General features: G+C 42.5%; 1 protein-coding gene across 1 annotated transcript; it reads right to left on the bottom strand.

The window, feature by feature from the left end:
• Nucleotides 1–7,768: 7,768 nt before the first annotated feature.
• Nucleotides 7,769–15,511, bottom strand: SLC25A29 (solute carrier family 25 member 29; the record flags this gene model as incomplete). The annotated part of the gene is made up of 4 exons (XM_082000992.1): nucleotides 7,769–8,512; nucleotides 9,155–9,238; nucleotides 13,898–13,941; nucleotides 15,478–15,511. 4 exons carry the CDS (start codon nucleotides 15,509–15,511, stop codon nucleotides 7,769–7,771), a joined length of 906 nt encoding a protein of 301 aa, XP_081857118.1.
• Between the last annotated feature and the right edge of the window lie 1,691 nt (nucleotides 15,512–17,202).

The following is a 17,202-nucleotide window of genomic DNA, read 5'->3' as shown; positions in this document are numbered from 1 at the left end:
TAACAAACCATTACTTCTGGAGATTCTTTTACTTGAAAAGGGTTTTGGAGGAGCCCAGGTACAGGTTTGAAATGCTAAGTGAATAAATTCTTAGTGAAACAGAACTGAGAACTCCTTCCACTGCCAGGACCTCAGCTGAACATGCACTTTATTCTAGTTACCTTCTTTTTGAAGAGGTTCACTGTTGAATTAAGGTGGTGCAATTTGACACTTCCCCCTGCCCCACCCCCAGTGGTCGGAAATTGTTAATCAACAAAGCCAAATACTAAATAAATTCTAACAACTTAGCTTGTTAGCAGTAATACTGTTTTACAGGCAGGCAGAGATCCTTTCCCTCTGCTAATTCCACAGAACATAAAAAGCAGAAGTAGCAAATAGTGAACAGAAATGGCAAAATTATTGAGGCTTTAAAATGTTTGAAGAAAGCTAATGTCTTCAAAGTGCTAGATGAAGAGAAACGGCAGTGACGATAAAGGGTGTTTCCCCTTGGTAATGTGGTCCCTTAATGCTTTGAAGAAATTTAGAAATAGGGGTACTTTTGTCAGGTCTGCGAGACAAATCAGCCTAGGAAGTCCTAACGTTACGGTCAAGTGATAGCTGTTACTGGCTTTGGTTGATCCAGTTGTTCTGTAATGATGACACTGGAATAGTTTTTCATCTGTACAGCACCTTTCTTAAGTCTGTTACAGTGGCTTGAGAAGGCGAGGGAAGTAAATAATGTCTGTGTCACTGTTAAGTTTTGACTTCTTAGTAACTGCACTAATGTTCCTGTATTGCTTAAAGCTATGGAGAAATCAAAAATCCTTCAGAAACTTCAGAATTTGTGGTGGATTTTGAAACTGAGTGTTTGGTATAAATTTTTCAGGCAGGAATAAAAATAAAAGTTGGACTTGGATCTAGAACAATTATTCGTAGCTGTGTAAATGGAATTGTTTAAAAAGTAGCGCTGTATTTGGTAAGAGTGAAAAGGTTCAGCCTAATTTGGCAGTCCCAGGGCAAAAGAATGGTGGAGACTCAGTATTCGTTTTGATCATAACGAACTGACCTAGTTTCAAGTTGCAAAACGCTAATGGTGTCAAGATGGCTTTACAGCAATGATTAAATGCCACTTGCATGGCTACCAGCTTCATTTTATAAGGTAATTTAATCAGTAGTCCCTTACTCAGTTTCATTCTCTCTGCCTAAATTAAACCAGCCTAGGCAAATTTATGTGTATTCACAGTCATCCTACATCATTGAGGCAGTTTTGCTTAGAATTTTTTTCAGTCCCTTTGTTTCTCTGGCAGTGGTCTGGAGAATACTGAATTTCCTTTTGGAGAAAGCACATCAGATTTGGTGTAAGTGTTCATGTGAGTTTTTCAGGTCCTGGCTTCCCCTGAAGCAACAGAAAACACCATTTTGCTATAGGCTAAATGAGTAAAATCCCTTGCAGCAACTGTTGTTTAGACACCTCCAGTTTCAGGTTTTTAAGTCTTCTGTTATTTTTTTCCCTAATGGAAAAGCTTTAAGATTGGATGCTGGTTGGGTACCATTCCTTCTGTGGATGTAATATCCCTCTTGTGAGCTGCTGCTCTCACCAGGTTCCTGTGTAAATTGAAAACTGTCCAGGAGCAAGCCTGAAGTTCTGTAGAAATGTTGGTCAATTTTGGGAGGGAAGGAAAGGGATAGAGAGTCTGTGGGGTCCTTGTGGGACTTCTGCATGCTTGTCTTGCCACCACAATTAAGTGTTCTTGTCAGTTTAAGGGTGACTAGGTAGCATCTGTCAATGTCCTGAGCATCTGTCCTGAATAGTAGTTTGCCAGGAGATGGCAGTGAATTACCAGTTTGTACAGCGTGACCAGCAGACAGAATAGCAGTGTGTCAGGGTGCCCCTGTGAGGTCAAGTTCGTGTAGGGTGTCCGGTGGTGGTCAGTGGGCCTTGACAAACTATGAAAGTGCCAGTGTCAAAGAGCAAGTTTCCCACAGTGCAGTGCAGGTGAGTAAGTACAACTCTGTGCTGATTTCTGAGAGTCCCAAGTGTACTTGTGCATTCATAAAAAGCGATGCAAAATGAAAATAAAGACTAAAAATAAAAATTGTCAAGTATGGATTGTATATTTTTAGGGGATCCATACATCCAATATTAATACCAGATCTCTTTTTAAAGAGAAGTGTGGAAATCTAATGGCATGTAGCATTAATGAATGTGCTTTCAATTGTAAGTGGCTGTTTTGGTTAGCTGATAGACATGCCAAAATGCCAATGCTGCACTCCAGCAGTGGCTTCTGAAGAAGTCTAAGCTCACATGAGGCAGTTAGGGCCTCGCCATTTGTCTTTCCTTCACTTCAATGTGTTGCTGCTCACCTTGTTTGCAAGGCCATTGCAGAGACTGCAGGACGTATGTTGTGCCAGGGAGTCCTGCACTGCTGCTCTGTAGGGAATAAAAGATTTTGAGGGAACTGGCTCTCTCTGGAGCAGGTCCACAGTAAAGGTGTATTTCAGAGGGCTGCTGTTTGTGAATAACAGGTATATTTTTGAGATAAATCATAGAGCAGATAAAGACTGAGACATAAGATGGACTGCTTGTTAAATAGGGGAAAATCCATACACAAAAAAAGCTTGGTGACTGGGTATGTCCTAATGTATGTCAGCTAAAGCTCATCTCAGAAATTGCAAGACGAATCTGTAGAAAACCCTGTCTTACTAGTCAGTGTTTTGATTTAAGGGTTCATAAAGTGAGGTGTCCTTCAGAGCTGCAAGATGGTTGCCAAAGACCTCACTAACGTTGCCAGTTGCAATTTTGGCTTGCAAAGTTTGTCTCTCTCACATGTGGGTCATCATGCATCTTACGTTTTGACTTACTTTTCAACACATGTATTTTTTTCTCAGCAAAACAGGAGATTCAGCCTTTGGATATGGAATCCTTCAGTCTTCAGTCATAAACGGTGCTTTGACTGAACCTCCAAGGGATTTATATGAATTCAGTGACTCCCATAGCTTGAAAGGGCATGCAAATGTTTATGGTTTGGAAATGGATTGTGAGGGATAATACTATGACAGGTCTTCAGGTTTTCCTCTTGTGTGTTTTTTTTGTTTGGTTGGTTTTATTCTTTCCTCTTGCATAGATTAGGGATAGGGGATTTCATCTTCATTTTTTCCAGAGTGTGAAATGTAAATGTACTGTCTCTTCAGTTATGAGCTGGCAGGGAAGCAGGTATCTCTCTGGAGGAAATTAAGGGTGAGGGAGTTATTTTTTCTCTTACCTCCTTTAATTGCAGTTAAAAAACTTGAACTTTATTACTAGCCTGTTTTGAACATTACCTGTTGTAGATTCTTCCTTATCTGAAATACATCAGTGCACAAGGAAGAAGGTATGTGGCCTGATTGATTGCAACACTTGAGTATACCTGATCTGGGATAAATCTCTGCTTAAGACAACTAGATCAGGTCCTAGAAAAAGAATACTAATTTTCTTTCATATCAACTTTAGTCTAGCCAAGTCAAATTAGTCTAGCAACAATTTGTCCTGTTTTGACATGTTTAGCAAACAGTGCAGACCATGAGGTCAAGCTTCATTATGATTTTAGTATTTTATCGATTGACACATGGATGTGATTGAAATGGTACAACTCTATTTTACTGTTAGTAAAAAATACGAAAAAAATATGGGGGCTTACTTTCAGTAAGAAAAAGCAGTCATAATAAAGTATAAGTAATAATAGTGAATAATACAAAGAAGCAATTTAGCTGTTTAGATGTAAAATTTTATAGACCTCAAGAATGTTTTGTGAATGTTAAACTTGCCTTTCTTCCAATTATATCAATGTATAGGGTGTTATTTTTCACTGCAGACCTTGCCTTGCTTGCTTTCAATTTATTGATGAAACCGTATAGCTTAAAATGACAGTCTAGGTTAAATCAGTTAAAACTGATAATAAACTATAAGTAGACAAGCTTTTACTGTATATCATATGTATTATTGTGCATATTATGTCACTAGTACCTCTTTTTCCTGTTAGTGATAACCATTTTTGTAATCAGTGAGGACACTAGTACAAAAATTGCAAAACAGTTGCACTGAGAGGATGAAATGGCTGCTTTTCCTCTGCCTTCCTCCCCTGCTGCCTGTGAACATACTGGAATTCCTGAATATTGAAAGAAGCATTTTGCTTCCTCATGATTTCAAAGTATATCTCCACTAGGTTTGGCCCAGCAAGTTCTCCGTTTCCCTACTCTTGCTGTGCTTCCCAGAGGCATATGGTCCCTTAGATCCTTCATCTGTCTCCATGGCTGTGGTGTTTGATGTGGCACATTGCCTTGGGTAAGCTTCTATTTTCTCTGGCTGTTTTTCTGGCAGAAGAGGGGTTTAATTGCACCTTCTGCTAATGTAATGGTGTTTGGCACACTTCTGAGTTTTAAGTTGTTCTTTAACTATCCACCGATGAAAAGCCTGGCTAGTAAAAGCTGTTAACACCTGTTTTCCAGCATAATAGTAAATGTATTTAATCTCGCAGAACAAACACATCTCTGCAAAGTCAACTTCTTATACTTGCATCTTAGTACCTTTCCCAGTATGCTACCTGTCCTGCACCTGCAATGGACAGGTTTTCATCCCTTGAATGTCTTGCTGCTTTTTCACGCGAGCTGTAAAAAAGCAATATGCAGAGAAAGGCAAGGAAGAGAGGGCAACACCCCCCCCGCCCCCCAATTTCACTCCAGTACTTTTACTATAACAACTTTTTTAAAGTTGGAAGGGTTGTACCTGGGTGCTTTTTTTCATCTCGTCCTAATTGAGCATATTTGTGACTACAGCTTGTAACACTGGTGCGAGCCATCCAGCAGCATAAGAAAGTCCTAAGAAAGAATAGAGTATGGGGGCTTGATAGTAGGTGGATTTTGCTTTCAGTGAGTTTTACCACCTTACTCCCTTTGGTTGTTGGGGTATTAATAGAGCATCTCCTACCCAGTATCGATGATGCTGTGGGAAGGAGGATCTGGGGAGGCAGAATACAGTGCTGTCTGACCTGGGTGAACTGGCTGACATATCAAAAATTTAGCAGGAAGGAACTGAATCATGTTTAAAAAGGCTGAGGCTATGGTCTAGCTTGGTACTATAGTTAGGAGTTGCAGATTTCAGGCAGCTGACATCAGACTAGGTTGAAAGCTGGTTTTTACCCTCTTCTTGTAGGCTTGTTGAGTAGCCTCTGGTGTCTGCTACTGATTGTTACTTTTAAGTTCCAGATGGATGAATTTCTGGAGAGAGTGTTTTAGTAAATACTGCAAGTAAAACATTGTGTAGCCCTTCCTGATTTAATGATAGTAGTATCTCCTAGGGAGACACTGTTTGCTTATTCCAAGTATTTGTTTCTGTGCCATAGTTCAGTGTTGTTGCTCCTACTGAGAGAACACGAGGTGCTTGACTGGAACTGGCCCTGGTCATGGTTAGTTGAAGTGGTAGCCTTTCCTGATCTAGCAAGCTGATGCTCAGTCACGTGTATCTACCCTTTAAGAAGATGGATTAGTGGAGCCAGTACCTGAAATAACCTCTCATCAGCAATGAGATCTTTTTCACAGGTCATAACACATGTCTTCCTGCTTTTCCTCTGTGGATTTTTATTTGGAATATTGATGCTCTGTGGACTAATTGCACTGTCTAAAACCAAGAACTACAACCTACAAAGCTTTTTGCTGAACTTGTGTATCTTTGAGCCAAGCATTATTCTGATTCAGGTATGAACAGTGCTGTTGGCAGACCTGGTACTTGATACTAATGTGACTCTGCAGGGACCCTAGACTTGTCTTCTGCAGCCTTGGTGCTGGTGAGCACTGCTTAAACCAAATGAATGCAGAACATGAAGGGTCCAAGCATGCTAACAGCTCTTTGGCTTTAAAAGCAGGATTGTTCTCTTAGCAGCTATAGTATCTTCAAGCGAGGTACTTGGTGAAAAGATCAGTTTGAAGATGCAAGCTCAGGCAACTTCCCTTCTTTGCTTCAATGAACTGCTTGACACACTCTAAGCCAGAGCAAGGCACTGCCCTTCCTGGTGGTGCATGGAAGGCAGATGAGGAACAAGCTTCTTCAGGCAAAAGTCAGAAACCCCACCCTCTCAAGGTAGATTTAACACAAGGAAGCAACTGCGTAAGAAACTTTAACAAACCGAAGTCAAAATTTTTAAAAAATTTATTCCCTCAATTTTATATACAATAATTACAGACTATTGTACAAAGGTGTAAATGGTCTTTGCTGTGAGTTGTTGTGCATATGCAGCTTAGTAGACAGATTTAACATTCAATTTGAATCTCAGTGCAAGTAGGCACTAAAACATCCAACATACCTCCAAGGTATAAAAAGACATACCAGTTTTACAGGTTTCTCCAGCATATTTTGTTACAGTGCAAAATGCTATGAAATAAGGTTTCTTTAGAAAATTCATATAAATTAAACACATATTGCACTTGTCCCAACCAAAAGCGTAACAGTTGTACTTACTGAACTAGTTTGATACATTTGATACATTCCTCACATACATGCACTCTTTCTTCCTGGCTATTTGTGTCAAATATGTGTAGTTCTTATTCCAAATATTAAGTAACTGTTTATAGCTCTTTGACTAATGCAATCCCTCTTGAACAGACTGCTAGAAAAAAAAAAATCACAGCGGATTAACGTAACAAGAAAATTCTCCAAAACCTTTTTCAGTCTTTTTTTCAGTAGCACTGTAACTGAATACATGAAAATCAGTATTGTTTAAAATCATAATGCAGCTGTTTTGAACACCAGCCATTTCAGACACTTACACCCCTATTTTCTGGAAAGGTATGAAACCTCCAGTTCTACAGACATACTTATTTCTACAGTACTTCAAGCTGCTAAGCTAACATTGCACCCATGAACATTTTGTGCAATACCACAGGTAGGACTTTGACTTCTGTACATCACTGGCTGCTACGGGATATGTTGGGAGAAGCGGTGGAAAAGGTGCATTAACTTCAGAGAACAATGTCTACTTGGGCTGAATCTAATCAATACAATCTGTGCACCCACCAAATAAGAAAGAGGTGAAGGCCAGTAGCATCAGTTTTACTAAATTTGAGTTCCCGTAAATCCTTACAAGCCTTGAGATTTAAAGGAACAAGCGCATATGAGTACAGATGCTAACTCTGTGCTTAAGATATTTATTCAAAGCTGAAAGGTAAGGGAGTAGCTTAGGAACAATTTTTTTTTTATTTTTTAGCAAACCAGTGTGAACAAAGTTGCTACTAAACCCACTGACATATAAAAGCAGAGGAAAAGTAAAACATAAGGCTAGCTGAATGCTAGTGCATGTCTTAAAACAGTTCAGGGTTACCTGCAAAATGCCTCCAACACTTGATTTCCTCCCCCTACTTCACTTTAGAGGGCTATACTTACTCCTGTTACATACAAAGAGAGCATTTCTTTTCAGAAAAAGATTTCTGCGTTCAACTTAACTCAGCCATTCAGAACACGAGCGGAAGAAAACCTGATTTCTGGTACAACATTCTCCAGATCCTCTTCTGGAGCCGCAACAGTAACTGTACAGTACTTTCTAAAGGCAGGTCCCCATCTTACTTGGATACTACTAGGTATGAAGTCCTTAATAAGGCAATATGCTGTTTATACAGGTAATGAGATGAAATCCTAATCTGACACGTTTAGGAATTCTTTATACAGATAGCATATGTTTACACCACTTCTGTGGGTCAGGTATTTACGTTTTAAAAAATCCAAACAGCTGGGCTTTGGATGAGGAGAACAAAGAGGTAACGTTCACAAACTGGAAGGCTGCTGGATTACTGGACCTGGTTCACATTCACGAAGGTTGTCGTCTGATCTCATGTACATTAGGAACACAGTGACGGTAGCAAAGGTAGCTGCGTTGACAGGAAAAGCACGGAGCAGTGTGGAAGTAAGACCTCTTGTGAACACCCTCCAGCCTTCTTCGTGGTAACTCTTTCGGACACAGTCTAAAATGCCGTTGTATTGTGTAATGCCTCCGACCCCATCGGCCTGAAGCCGGGACTTGATGACATCCACAGGATAGGTTGAGAGCCAGGACACGATTCCTGACATCCCCCCGGAAAACAGCAGTTTGGGAATAACATAACTGTCTTCAGCTTCGCAGCCTAAATACCTGGTCATGCAGTCATAGGTCAGGAAGTAAAAGCCAAAGCTTGGAGTCTCTCTTATGAATGTAGAGACCATGCCCCTGTTGATACCCCTCAGCCCTTCCTTTCGATAGATTTTGATCAAACAATCCAGGGAATTTTTGTAGTTCTTCATTTTTAGTTTGTATTCACCTGTTCCTTGAAGCTGCATTCTTGTCTTTGCCAACTCCATGGGACAGCAGATGATGCACTGGATAGCCCCTGCCGCTGACCCTGCAAGGAACTGGTTTAGAGGAGTGTCTTTTCCAAGAGCGCGAAGCGTGTTTCCTTGTACACCGAACACAAGCGCGTTAATGAAGGTAAGTCCCATCATTGGTGACCCAATACCTTTATAGAGTCCAAAAGCCTAATGGAAGAAGGAAGGAAAATCCCTTTTTAACAGTGGTGGTGACAGCCTCCCGAAACGGTGCAGAAGATGGCCGTTCTGGCTCTCCCTTATGCCCAAACTTTCTAACAGTGGCCAGAAGATCAGTACTGTCTTACTGTGTTAACAATAATTTCATTGCTGCCTACGACACAAACATCTAAACATATTTAGCTGTACAAATATGTAGTTGAACACATCCAGAAAGTAATCATAGTCCATCCAGAGAAAAGTTTTCTGGTAAGTTTTATACTTTATTTTTTAGGTAGCTAGAGGTCTAAAGCCACCCTTTTACTTGCAGTCTTAAAGCTTCAGCAGAAGAAAAACCTCACCAATTTCTTCACTCATTGCTCAGATTCCAAGAATCCAAGCAAAATTAGCTATTCAAATAACTCATCTAATTTTAAAAGTTATCTTCAAAATATCAACTTTCAACTTTGTGATCTTCATAAAGTTTCTGGCAAACTTCTTACTGCAATATCTGCCCTGTGGTCAGGTGAGGTTCAGAGTAACGCTTTTCTCCTTATTTCCAATATTTGTACTGTTCTTTTAACAGCTTTGCCACCCTTCTGATACAAGATACATAACAATACAAAATATGCAAAGAATTAATTTTGTACTTACAGATTCTTGCTTTATGATGGACTGAAAGCAATGGAAGGTCCCACGGTAGAGAGGTTTCTCTACATTTTGAACTTGTAGACGAACCTATAAAAAGTTGTATGAGATACTGATTTGTACATCAAGAGCAGCCGAATTGGTAAACTAGTGTCTTGTGCATATATGGAGATTTGCTATAGCAATGTATATGCAAGAGCACAGGCTGAACACTGGAATGCCATATGTGGCAAGATAACTTAAAAATATTGTGTAAGTGTTCTGAATTTATTTTTTGGTGAAAACATGAAGGGAGGAGGATTATTAACTTCTTGTACTTTCACATACTGTTTTTTCTAACATTCACAACAGGGTACAATTATCTAGAATGTCAGATTGAAGTTGTCCAGTACTGGCTACAATAAACTTTCTTTAGCTGCTAAGAATCCTTCTCTTCACACTACGGAGTATCTGTACAAACCTGATGAAATTTTATAAAAATATATTTACAAATCAAGCATGAAATAAGGATAATTGTAAAGGGATGGAAACTTTCAACACCACCACCCATAGTGTTTCTGGCTACCAGAGTTTGGACCCTTCACTGAGATCTTATTTTTTTTTTCAGAGGGTAGCTGGGCAGAGACTCTTAAGATGTCTTACGTTACATAAGGAAAGAATAAAAAGCCACTTATTCTTTTTAAATTTTAGTCTGATTTTTTTTAAACTTGCTAAATGCAAACAATTTGTGAGGGTGTGGCTGTTTCAAACCTTTAATGTTAGCAATCAGTTAGCTTTTCTGAAACTGGAATAGTATGTTCTGCTGGACAGACAGAAGCTACCGTAACTGGTGACATTAGCAGGCAGGCCCATTGCCCAGACATTTTTTTAACTTCTACTGGGACAGTCCAGTTCAGTTTTTCCTGCTAATTTGTCCTCAACAAACTTCAAACAAAACAAAAAAAGCCTCAAAGCTACCTTGTTCGTGCAAAACCCTACACTGCAATAAACTCAATAAATTGGTTTCACTGGATTGGGGAAGTTGGAAATCTGTCTTTGATCTCCAGCATGGAGGGCTGCAGTGTTCCCCAGAAAAGATGCTTATCAACCATGTAATGCTGCTGCTGCAACTCCAGGGCAAAAAGCTTCGAGACTTTTCTTCTGTTCAGAATCAGAGATTATCAGGTCTACATGGGAGATTCCTAACTGCAAAATCTTTTTACCCCTGTTCGCTTAAGGTAATAGTAAACACCACCACAAGACCTGTAAGATGATGTAGGCCTTAAAAAAAAAAAAAAGGATTTGGGGACATGGTTTGCCTAAATTCTATATTCAGGTTAGCTTTCTTTGAGGAAAAAAAAATATTTACAATTTCACTATTTTTTATATTCCTACAACATGTCATTTTATGTTTTATAAATCAAAACTTTAGTTTTCGGTGTCTTTTTAAGATACATGTTAGTGTATGCTAACCAGACTGGGAAGCCGAGATCACTTCAGGTCTTCCAAGAAGAAACAGGGTTTTAAAACTTCTTAAGAGTTAAAAGTCGGCTTATAGTAGGATTCAAAGAAAATAAATCCTTTGTTACTCAAAGTGACATTTGGAGGGCAGGCAGATTGTTAAAACTGCTCAAGAAACAGACCCACAAAGTCGTAAATCTTAACAAGCTGTCAGAATTGCACAAAAACAAAGGTTTTACTCCATTTATAACTTACTGCTATTGTTTCAAACCCCATCTCTGAAGTTAGGGGACTTCTGCATGTATGGACTTTGGGAGAGTTGCAGCTTAGGAAATCTCTAACTTACACGTTTGCCTTTAGTAGTTTGGAATTAGTCATATTTTGTGTATAGGTTGAATTTGCTAGTGGCATACAGCTCCCACCATTTTTATCTAAATAATTGGTGAAATATAGACCGATTAAGCCTTGTTGTAAGATAAAATATTTAGAAAGTTCAGTACTGACACTCCAGGCCTAGGAATGAAAAACATCTCTTATTTGAGCACAGTGATGACCACACAGGGGCACCCCCACTAGCAAACTGCCAGGTCAGGCACTGTGAATGTATATGAAACTTTATTTATGGATATTAATGCCATATTCAACAAGCTCTTATTTAGTGTGTACAACTATAGGAAGGATTAATCATGTGCAAAGTTTAACCCTCTACTCTATTCATTGCATGACATTCATTCTTGCTTCTTATTTGAAACCTCAGTTACTAAGGTTTTAGGTCCAATGCTACACACTGTAATTTCACATCACTAAAGACTTGCATAAAAGTGCCCAAGACTAAGCATAAAAAAAAACACCCACCACACCCCCAAAACAGTTCAAATATTTAATCACGTGCAAAATAAGTGATTTAGAAGTTTGAGCAATGAAAATGTGCTCCAAGGCTATGTAGTGGGTAAGACCTCAATAACAGTGTGCCTGAGATTCAGTTTTTGAGCCACTGTGTGTGGAAGCGTATACAGCCAGAAATTCATACCAGAAAGAAGGTTCAGAATAAGACTTTACATTAAAAAAAAAAAGGGATATTTAAACCCCGCTCCCTCCATGCCATAGCTGTAGAAGAGGGACATATCAGTTTAAAACTAAAAAGGAAAAAAAGCTTCATAAGTCTTTCAGATCTTTATTTGAACTAACACATTTGGGAATAAATTAAGACTGAGAGAAACAGAAGTGTTCACCTGGGCTATACTTACTAGGTAACTCTCCCGTGATGAGGCTTATCTGTCATCTACAACAAAGTAACACTTTTGCTGTTAATGAAGACAGCCCCTAGCTCAGAAAGTAAAGGCAGTTAAAAGCAAAAAAGCAATTTTATACATTACATCAACAAACCAGGGATAAGGAGTTTGCCAGTTCTGAGATCAGCTCAGTTGTGGGTTTCGCAGGGCGACTTCACCGGCTTAATCTCTCCCTGTGTGTCCCACCGTCCCCCTCCCCACTTTGTGAAACATGATCACTGGCCAAAAAAAGAGCTTAAAAGGCAAGACAGAAGTAAAATTCTGGCTTATCTAAGCAGGTTTCCCATTGTTCAGTTATATTAAAAACTTACAGTCTAAGGTGGCTACCAGCTAGCCCTTTAAACACTGCAGAACTACAAAAAGGGTTAATTCTTAACACACATACATACAAAACAAGTTATGCAATTTTTTTTTTTAAAGACTATAGTGTTAGTTTTCCCACATACAGAGGTGACTATGCCAGCTAATAACACAAACATTAGTATTTTCTCTAGCAAAAAATAGATAAATGCTTATATCACCTTCTAATGGGTATGAAAATACAGAGTGCCACACTGGATTTCATAAAACATTTAAAGTCATCCATAAACAAGCTATTTTACTCCACTGTAAAGCAAGATGCTTTTTCTAAAGCCAACACATACTTTGCATTCATACATCTGTTAGAACTAGCACGGGAGCCCCAGTTTTGCAGACACTTTAAATATTTAGTTTCATACACTAGAAGCTGTTCCACTTTAAAACAAAAAGACACCCCACACGTGCTTAACTTAGACTAGTCGGAGTGTAGAATTTTAGCAGTTTTGCTGACTTCGGTGAAATGACCCATCACCTTAAGTTGAGCACGTAAAACTCGGCAGGATGGGGGTGAAAGAAAAAGCCAGCTGCCCCTGTACCACCATAAAAAACTGTGCACGTCTGGATAATACCGTTCCTGAAAATATATACTAGAATTCAACCCAGCTGCTTAACAGTCAAATTTACCACAGTCTGAGAAATATAGGTACAGATTTTTACTATTTGAGCTTGCACTTCACTGGCAAGGACTAATATCCCCTAGCTAGGAAAATCTCTGTTGAATTCAACATATGCTAGAACACAGAATATGGTGATGACCTCGGTAACACCATCAGCCCTTTGCATACCTAAATTCAGCAAAGTAGAGGTATCCCAAATATAGCTCTAGCGGGTGGCATGCCGTCTGCTGCAGTCAAGTGATCTGATGTATTAATTTAGCAGGGGCTATATTGGCATCCCTTCTTCTAGTCTTCCAGTGCGAGACTTTGGATAAGGCTGCCAAAAAGTGATTTAAGTTGTCATCCCATTCTGAAAACTGGGCGTGGACCCCTGGGAGTCCTGGCTCCAGGAGATTTCAAACCTTATCTTTGAACAGGTCTTAGCTACCCTCAGTATGCATAATATGTACAACTAAGTGACTATCAGAAAATCAATTTTAACTTGGAAAGTTATAAAAATACATAATAATACTTAAAGGGAGGAAAAAGGCCCCAGAGAAGCTCCATGCTGTGGGTTTTTATCCACTTACACCCTTTGGCTAGTGTAACAAATTAATGCTTGAGGAGTAAGTAGCAGAGCTTGAGGGGGCAACAAACCACAAATTTTCAACCTAGTAACAAAGTAGGTTTGAATTACAAACGCAGGGAGAGGCGGTTTTAGCAGTTGGCAATGAACAGCTGCAGAGGAGCAAGCTTAGAACAAAATTAAGGTAAATCTAAGACTGTATATTCAAATACGACGTTGCTACTGCACTGATGAACTTGTAGTTTAGGCCAATGTTTGTCATGTTACTGGGTTGAATCATACCCACAAAGAATCTTTTTACAGCTGAAGAGCTGGAGACTGCAAATCTATAAACAGTAGTTGAGGAGATTTGCTCCAAGCTTTCAAGCACAGATTTATGCTCCTACAGTGTCTGGGGATTTTTCTTCCTCACCCACTCCTTGGAAAAACTTCACGTTTTCTACCCAGAGACAAAGGTATTTCATAATCAACCCACCTTAACAGTGTCAAATGGGTGTCCTACCAGCACTCCGGCAGCACCTGGAACAAAACAAATGCCGTGGTTATGACTCAGTTTTCTTTCTTCTTGGGCCTGGGGCTACTGAAGCCCGAGCGGGACCCCCAGCCGGAGGGTCAGTGCGCGGCGTTACTGGTAGGCCAGCTAACCAGCATCCTATCAAGTCAGAAGATGAGAGTGCTACAGTTCAGTCCTTCAGGCCAGTACTCGGTACCTTACGCTCCCGCCAGCTTCTGAGCCCCGGGCGGGGGGCGAGGGGCACGCCTGCAGCGCGTGCCGCGTCAGATGGGATGTTCAGCAGCGTTTCCTGGCCTCGGCCTAAGGCAAGTCCAGCGGGCAGAAATTGCAGATTTTCTCCGAAGTATTTCAGGTACTTGCTGCTCATAGAAAACCTGGAAACTTCCCTAGAGGAAGAGGAAAATCCCTGCTCTCTGCCTACAGCCTTTCCAGATCTGATGGTAACACCTGCAGAAGGACCATGCATTACCAAAAACCTTTGCTTTATTTTAGTGTCAAAGGACTTTCTTGAAGTTACATGCAGACCTATTAGTTATACCGCCTGATCTGAACACGTGCATTTTGCACTGAAACGTACACAGGTACTGGCTGAAGCAAGGGATCCTCTAGCTCTCTGCTTGGGTGAGCCAAAACTGGAAGTTCAATCCATTTATGATTTCCTCACATTTGCAAAAAGATAATATCCCTTCCTGGCCCCGAGAATACATGGCAGAAACTCAAAGCCCACTCTAGGATGCTGCGGTCCAGGTTGTTCAAGGCCAGCACAGCAGCAAGATAGTCCAAGTCACAAAAAATAGCGATGTGCGCGGTGCTCGGCATGAAAAGACCAGCGGCACAGCTGACCATGCGGGATCCCTGGCAAGGCAAGGATCACTAGGATGAAGTCAGAGAGAGGCTGGGGAAAAAAAAAAAAACAAAACACAAACCTCTTTGCCAGGTTGGCAAGGAGAACAGCAAACGCAAATAACTGAAAAGACGCGAGAATAAATCTCCTGAACACAACAACTGCTAAAAATAGAAGAAGGAAGGCCCTAAGCAGATGCGCAGGGACGAGCACACGTATTCTCTCCTCCTCTTCACGCCGAGGCTCTCCGCTACCGCTATTTTCAGGCCAGCGGGGCTCCCGAGCCTGCTGCTGCCGCTTGCTGTCCCCGGGAAAGCGTGTCCCCCCCAGCCCAGCCGCTGCTCCCAGCCCCTTCCTCCCACCTGCGGGAGCCCCCGACCCCGTCCCCTCCGCGCCGCCCCCGCGCTCTGCCCCCACCTGCAGCGGGGCGGCCGCTCTCACCGCCCCCCGCCCGAAGCAATCCAAAATACAAGAGCCGCGCCCAGCTCCCCCCACCCCTTTTCCCTCCCCCTTTTTTTTCTCTCCTCTTTTTTGTTAAATTTCCTCCTCCCCTCCCCCTTTCCCCTCCCTTTTATCCTTCCCCCCCCTTTTCTTTTCCCCTCCTTTATTTTCCTTTCTCCCCGTTCCCTTTTTCTTTCCCCTTCCCCTCCCCCCTTTTCTTTCTTTTAATTTTTGCTCGGCAGCCCCCGCTGCTCACCGCCGACGCATCCCGCGAGGAAATCCAGAGCCATGCTGGCACCCTCCGTCCCCGGCAGGGCCCGGCCCTTGCGCGCTGCCGCTCCGCGCACTGCCACCGCCCGCGCCGCCGCCCGCCCTTTCTACCGCCCGCCCCCCGGCGCGGAGGGGCCGGGCCGCGCCCCCGGGGGGGCGGGCGGCGGGACAACGCCCCCCCGCCGCCCGCAGCCACTGGCCGCCGCCTCGGGGCGGCTCCGGGCAAAGGGCGGGACGGGGGTGGGCCTGCCGGTCATGGCGGGGGGGCCGGGCCGCCCCCAACCCCTTCCCTTCTGTTTTGCAGCTGCCTCTGGGGAGTTAGCCAGAAATAAAGGCAGAAAGAAATTTGGGAGGCTGGGGAGGCGGGGCGGGGGGGGGAGAGTATCCCTCCTGCGGGGCATCCCCAGGGTTGTCCTGGTGGTGCAGGGGGGCTGGCTTGCCAGGGGTGTCTTGCTTTTTGGGTGAGGCATCCCGGGGCGCTGGTGGTTGGGACGCCTGCGGAGCCGGTGGCGTGAGGCCTTCGCAGGGGGTCCCTCCCTTTAACTGGGGTGAAACGCCTGCAACACCCCTCCTGTGAGGGCAGGCTGAGAGCTGGGGCTGTGCGCCCTGGAGAAGAGAAGGCTCCGGGGAGACCTTATTGCAGCCTTCCAGGAGCTAAAGGGGGCCTATGAAGACAGAGCGGGACTTTTTACCAGGACTTGTAGTGATGGAACAAGGAGTAACCATTTAAACTGAAAAGGGTAGATTATAGATTATGTATAAAGAATAAATTTTTTATGATGAGGGTGGTGAGGCACTGGAACAGGTTGCTCAGAGAAGGTGTGGATGTCCCATCCCTAGAAGTCTTCAAGGTCGGGTTGGATGAGGCTTTGAGCAACCTGATCTAGTGAAAGGTGTCCCTGCCCATGGCAGGGGGCTTGGACTAGATGATCTTCAAAGGTCCCTTCCAACCCAAACCGTTCTGTGATTCTACAACCAGACTCCTCCACCCAGTGTTGTCCCAGAGAAGAAAGGGCTGTGCCAACAGATGTGGGCTCTGTGCTAACTGCTGCCCCATGGCTCAGCCGCAAGTGCGGGGATGAGACCTGCCTCTGACGGTCAAGGCCACGAATCAGTCGCCTGCTGCCCCATGGCTTGGCAGGGCACCGGATATCAGTCTTGCACATTGCTGCTGTGCTTCACCCTGCAGAAGAGGCTTCTCCCCTCCCCGCAGGCATTTCTCATTTTGTATTAACTCTACTTTCCTACTAACGTTACCTTGCTCCAAGGTGCCCTGATGCCAGAGCCCTTAAATGGGAAACTCGAGCTGTTGGCAGTTTCAAAAGGGAGCCCTCTTTAAGCTGCTTTTTATTTCTGTGGGCAACATCTGAGAAAGGGGAACACCAGTGGCCTAGAACAATAAGTAGCCTATTCGAGCTTTGTTTAGAGTAACATGATCTCTTCAGGGCCTGCAAAGTCAGCTTTTAGGGAGTAAGTTCCAGAAACAGAATGGAAAAGCAGCTGGATTTTTTTTTTTTTTTCATTGTTTTCCATGGCACGGCAGTGCTTTTCTAGGTGTAGCAGCTCAATACAAAGCCACTAAAATCTTGCGCGGTGGAATAGCATATTAAAAATGAAGCCAGCTTTTACCTTCTGTGCAAAGAAAACACACAAAGAAATGAGCAAAGACAAGGATGCTCCCAAGAAGGTCTGAAACTACTACTACAGAAAA

The sequence above is a fragment of the Phaethon aethereus genome (assembly GCF_964289735.1).
Source record: "Phaethon aethereus genome assembly, chromosome: 5".
Classification (NCBI taxonomy): Eukaryota; Metazoa; Chordata; class Aves; order Phaethontiformes; family Phaethontidae; genus Phaethon; species Phaethon aethereus.
Note: the sequence above shows the minus strand (reverse complement) of the source record. Positions and strands in the feature narration are given on the sequence as shown.